The sequence below is a fragment of the Dromaius novaehollandiae genome, chromosome 6 (genome assembly GCF_036370855.1).
Source record: "Dromaius novaehollandiae isolate bDroNov1 chromosome 6, bDroNov1.hap1, whole genome shotgun sequence".
Taxonomy (NCBI): domain Eukaryota; kingdom Metazoa; phylum Chordata; class Aves; order Casuariiformes; family Dromaiidae; genus Dromaius; species Dromaius novaehollandiae.
In genome coordinates, this window is record NC_088103.1 from 44655468 (window position 1) to 44661748 (window position 6281).

General features: G+C 41.7%; 1 protein-coding gene across 1 annotated transcript; it reads right to left on the minus strand.

Annotated features, from left to right (window-relative positions):
* Positions 1 to 626: 626 nt before the first annotated feature.
* On the minus strand, positions 627 to 5528 carry C6H10orf88 (chromosome 6 C10orf88 homolog). The gene is made up of 6 exons (XM_064514344.1): positions 5226 to 5528; positions 4837 to 5046; positions 4221 to 4293; positions 3424 to 3630; positions 2155 to 2624; positions 627 to 1182 (listed from the first exon to the last, which is right to left on the minus strand). Exons 1-6 carry the CDS (start codon positions 5372 to 5374, stop codon positions 954 to 956), a joined length of 1338 nt encoding a protein of 445 aa, XP_064370414.1. The 5' UTR covers positions 5375 to 5528; the 3' UTR covers positions 627 to 953.
* Positions 5529 to 6281: the final 753 nt, after the last annotated feature.

Consider the following 6281-nt stretch of genomic DNA (forward strand, 5'->3'; position numbering starts at 1 on the left):
TCCAATTGACAGCAGAACCAATCACACTAGTTAAAGTAAATATGATGAAATAAGGCTACTTTTCTGGCCTAAGGTTGCCAAAAAGTAACAGATGCTGCCCCAGCACATACTATTTGCAAGAGGAGGTCCTTTTAGGAGGAACCACAAATGAACCATGAATGAAGTATTTCATTTCTTAGGGTAACAAAACATGCATAAATATAAGACTTATGTATACATTCATTCTAGTTGTTCCCGCAAGGCTCAATGAATTTAGAAGGGAAGCAGCATAACAGTCATTTTAGGTATCTCTTAAGGAGCCCAAACTCCTGACTTAGGTACCTGTACAGTCAGTGAGGCTTTCAAAGAACCCAAGCTGGGGTTCAGGTTAGCCTGTCTCTCTAAACCTGACTGCCTCTACATCTGACCTAGACCTACAGTCTAACTTCAGTAATGCAAGAACTACTCCTCTTTCGATAGCTTTATAGCTGTAGTAATAAGCAGCTTCAACAAGAGCACTGTTAAAATAAACCAAAAGCATGAAGAAACCAAGTTCCGTTCTACTGGTAACACATTACATGTGTGTAAATAAAAACAAAAACCAACAGACCCCAGAAAAGTGATTTGATTACATATAGCTAAATAGATAAGCTGTAACTCAGTTTATTTAGAGTACTTCTCCCCATTGTTCAAGCTGAAACTGGGATACTGTATTCCACATGGCTTTTACTAATGCTCTTTCAATAAATAAGCCACAAAGGGCATACAAAATTCTTGTATTTAGGAAAAACATACATTCTTAAGATCTTTCAGAAAACTAACAACTGTGTACAATAGTGGATAGGATTACAGTAACAAATGCAAGTCAACAACACTGAGGTTCTTTACAGTTATAATTCCATAAATACTGAACTTTGTAAAGTTTAACTGCCCTTAGAAAAATACTTACATTGGAGTCCTATATCTACATACATCTATCTCTCTCCATTTGAGAACCCTTCACTAGTATCATAGTGCGTTTGTGAAATTTTGTTTGGCTTGGAGTTCTGAACTAAGTCCATTAACAGAACCATTTTGTTATCTATATGTGTCTGAAGAGTCTGGATTTGGCGATCAATATAGTCCATTAGTTTTTTCTCCATCAGATCCATATTTTTTGAGATGATTTTTTCTAAATAGGAACAAATAGGCTGTTGTTCCAATCTGTGAAAAGAGCAAATATAAGATTAAGCATAACTTGTTTCTTAATGGCTTGGGACTTAAGAAAGAACGACTAGTCTTAACAACTCTTAGCGTAAGTAAAATACACTGCCTGCCTGTTGCTTTTTAAATCCTAGAAAATTTTAAGATACACACTAGGATATATAAATAGTCATCTTCATTCAACTCTATTTTTAGAAAGGCTTAATTATGTGTTAAAAGGCTTAGCTATGTGGAATAAAATATACATAACTCAACAGGATTTGCAGAACTCAGATTCTGTCAGCATAACAGACATTATCCTTTCTATGTATTCCTTCCGTGTGTTTCAAGAGTTATTACACTATGCAATTCTTTATTTTTTGCATCTCCATTTTTAAAATATACTATACTTTTCCAGCTGCTGGAGCTATTCAGGCTTAGAATCCTGCTACCTGGGCAACACTCTAGATCTCACCTTTTCTACTATGGTTCTTTAGGTATCAAACTAGAGACACTACTACTACAATTCCCGCAAGGGCAAACAAATGAGGAGGGACAGGAAACACTGATGGGATGAGATACATTAAGTACAGCAGACAGATGATGGTACATAACATAAAAAAAGGAGGAGATGACAGTTTAGGAGACGGAAGTAGCCAGAGTAAGAATGTAATAGCAGAGAATACTAAACAGCAGACATACTAAATACATATAATAATGCAGAAAGACAGGGTTTTTTTTTTTAAACCACAGACAGTGAAATAGAGGAAAAGACACGAAAAGACAGTTATACAACAATGTAAGATAACTTTTTAAAAAAAAAAAAATCTTCAAGCAGCTCATCTGAAAAATCAATTGAAATACGTTTGTCACCACACAGCCTCCAAAACCATGTATTTTAAGACTCATTATTGCTGTTTTTTTGTTTGATTGGCCAAAAAAAATAAAATATATATCACTAGGAGTTGAATAAACATATCAAACTTAACTTACCCAACACTCTGAACGGCTTCTTCTTTAGTCACAACATTTTTCTCAAAATGCTTATTTCCATCTTTTAGCCGAAGATGATTTACCTGATGACATAAGTTTTGAAGAAAAGGAAGAAGCTCCCTCAGATTAGCTGTATTTGGATTTTCACTTGTTTGCTCCTGTGTAAGCAAAGATCCCAAGACTTTAAAATCATTTCTGGGGTCCAGCATATTTTGCTGAGTAGTAAGTGCTCCAGAATCAGAAGGGTTCTCTCTTTCAGGTATCTGTGTGTTTAGATCAAGATTGATTTTTAAGTCTTCATATACTGTTTCACTTGATAAACAGTTTATAATAGGCAAAGGTTCAGTGGGTGATAGATCTAATGATGTCTGAATAGTTGCACCATGTAATCCATCTACTGGATGCTCGTCTTCAAAGTCAGAATTTTTCTCAAAGATCCAACTGAGTTTGTCTCCAAGAGGTAAACTGTTCTAATGAAAATAAAAAAAATACACATAATACTCCCATATAAAATATACTGGAAATTATGTAATATCACTATATCCTTTAAAACTCTTTGTAGTTACAGCATTCTACTAAGTGATGTAAAGATTTTAATAGTAGTTGTGAATTATATTCTTAAAGAAAAAGCATAGAAAGATTTTGCCTGTACATATGTTATTGCATTAGTTTTAATCTTGTCAGTCTCTAAACACTACAACAGTTTTACGGACTTCAATTTTGAATCAGATTTTTATTATGCTACAGCCCCAAGACTGCTCATTTTTTACACCAGATGGATACAGGATTCTGTTGAAATAGCTGGCTTTGGAGGACTGGGATCTAAATCAAATAAATGTTCTGTTAGCTGAAGACGATGGGCCTTTAATAAAGGCAGAAGGGACAGACAGACAAACCATTCCATCCACCTACACCCCAAACACAACAGGAAACGCACCCACAATCCTGCACTGACAACTGAAACAAACAGAAGGGAAAGCCAGGGAGGCAGGAGGATAGAGTGACAGTGAAGTTTAAGATTATGATGATGATACAAAGTTCTTAGATCAAGACTTGATCTATGTATAGCAGTTCCCTTGGGTACACAATCATCATTCATGTTCACATTTTTAAGCTTGGCAATAGTAAAACCAGGATTTAAATGGTAGAAAGTTTGGGTTAAAAAATAGTTTTTTTCCATCAAACCAGTTTAGAACATATTTAACTGTTACAGAAGACAAGGTGTCATACTAGCACTGTTCATGTTTGTGGAAAAGCACAATGACTTACTTTCTGCTGAAATCGGACCATGTCCATGAGTTGCTGAGCACCTGGAGACAACTTTGACCCCATGGATTCCATTATAGTTTGCACTCTGTTTAGATCTATGCTTGATCCTAGTGAAGGAAAATCAGTTGCTAGCTTTGCAGACACTGTTTCCACTTGTACAATTATTTTACTGATGAGTACTCTTTGTTTCTCACCAATGGAGAGCAGCTATTGCAAGAAGGGAAAAAAATATTTTGGTTAGGAAAAAAAAAATCATATTTTCTTTGTATGAGACAGTGCACTACTCTTTGGACCTAAAAAAAAAAAAAAATCTTTTCTAGGGAAATTACGCTTATTTTACCTTGCCATTATTCTTAGAAATCTGACTGGAACAGAAGGTGCATGCCGCCAAGGATAAATTAAGCCTTGATCTTCTAAGCACTTAAGAACAGTAGTAGCCATACAAATTTTCATTAGCTTATTTAACTATACAGTTATTAGTGAATGCATCAGTTTGCAGCTCTGATTATATACCAACTGTTGATAATTTACAATTTATCTAGTTTATGGAGTTTTTTCACTAAGAGGATATTGCTTGCCTATACACATATTAGGTCTTCTTAAAAAGACATCTGTGATATGAATTTAAAAGAATAATGCTATCAAGACTACAGACCATTTAACTGTTTTCAAGTAATTATGTGAAACAATTACGGTATAAAAATAACAATTTGACCAATAGCAATACAAGAGAACTTTATTCAAAGAAGTGATTGAAAAGACAATGAAAGGTTAAACAATTCCACTGAAGTCCCTACCTTAATTCTACAGGAGGCTGCAGGGCATTCCAGCTTGAGATACTTTTTGTATAAAGTAACCTTTTCGGTTTCGCTAGAAAAATAAAATAAGTGAGCTATGACATCACTATATTAAGTACTTCTTGCTCTGTCATTTGCCATGGAATGATGAAATATCATTAGTTATTCAGATAAGAAACAAACTGAAACATATATTCTAATGTAATATAGCAGTTTTAATGCTTATATTCAGCATGCACTGAATCTCGTGGGATATCTACGTAAAAAAGGGGTTTTATGTACACTTACACTATCTACTACAGCAGCTTTCAAATCTGGTCTGTTACTCATGCACCTACCCCGAAGCTCCAAGTTGGTTGCTTTAATTTGTCCAATAACCAAAGCACGTCTCATTCTACGACTTAACATAACACGTTTTTTCTTAGCTTTTAACTCCAGGGGCAAAGCGTGGAAGGCAACAGCGAGGGGGGAAACAAATCCCTTCCTTTCGCTTCCTCTCCTGCTCTGCAGACGCGGGAGCGGGGCTATGCAGACGCCCGGAACCCCCCACCCCCACCCCCCCGCGACCCCGGCCCCCGCCCGCACGGGCCCGCCGCGCAGGCCGCTCGCTACTCACCCGGGGGGCCGCAGGGCGCCCGCGCTCTCGCCGCGGCCGGTGCCGCAGTACTCCTCGCCCACGTACACCTCCATGTGCCGCGCCTCGCTCACCACCGCCAGCGCCGCCACCTCCTCGCAGCCCGGCGGCTCGCACTCCAGGCGCAGCACGCACGGCGCGTCGTCCCCGCCGCCGGCAGGCCGCTCCACCACCGCCGCCTCGCTGCCGCTGCTGCACGGGGAGCGCCACAGCCGCGTTGCCCCGCCAGGCCCGCTCCGGCCCGCCGGGCCCTCCCTCGCCAGCCCGCCTGGCCGCGCCCCGCAGGGAAGGGGAGGGGAGACGAGGCCCGGCCCGGCCCGGCCCTCCCCCGGCCCCGCCGCGGCCCCCGCCCTCGCCTCGCCTCGCCTCACCTTGCCTCGCCGCCGCCGCGCCGCAGGCAGAGCGCGCGGGCCAGGCCGCCCGGCGACGCGCAGGGCCACGAGCACTCCGCCACCACGCGGGCCGGCCCCCGGGAGCCGCCGGGAGGGGCGGCCGCCGCCGCCGGGCAGCCGCTCGCCATCGCAACGGCCGCGCCGGCCGCCAGCCCCGGCGGGGCCGGGCAGCGGGCGGAACGCAGCGACGGCGAGCGCGCGCGCCCCCCCGGACGCTGCTCCGCGACGGCGCCGCCAACCGTCGGGCGCCGCCTCCGCACCGGCGCGGCGGGAGGCGCATGCGCAAGGCGGGGCGGGGCTGTGCGCAAGCGCGGGCGGCGGAGGCGGCTGGTTCTGTGCGCCTTACCGGCTGTTAGGAGAAGAAAAAAATATATATTTTTTTGCTAGGATCCCTTGTAAGATTGAAAATCACTCTGTTTTAATTAAAAAAATGCAGCAGGGAAACTATTGTGTGGTTCTTCCGTTTGAGTTTATGAATGTGCTTGATGTTTCCAGAATGTGCTGTCAGTTCATGCATCCAGTTTTAAAAACGTTCATATACTCCTTCTGACAGCAGTGTGGTGCCTGATGCTTCACAAGTTTATTCTGCTCTTTGAAGATTGATAAGTTAGACTTTTGGTGGTGGGAATTACCTTTTAGGTACAATGGCCTCGGTAAAATCCCTCAGATATGTTTATGGGATTTCCATGTTTTCATGTGTATTGCATTTTTTTCATATTTTTGAAGTAAAAATAATGGAAAACAGCAAGCTAGAATTACAAAGAGTAGATTTTTTGTAGTAGATTTTTTTATTGAGCTGAAAACAGTCAGTATTAATTATCTTACCTTATTTGCTGGTAGCAATATTTTATGTTTCTGATCCCATATAATCTTGCTGCGTTACTAGTGTCAGTCTTTCAGAATAATCCAGTTTGGCCCTGCCATGATTTGCCTGACTTTCTCCAACCAGGATTTAAGAATGTGGTGCTTTTTTTTTCCGCATTAAGCTGTCTAACCAGTTTTCTTGGGGTTTTTTGCAAGCTCAAAGGGTGAAAT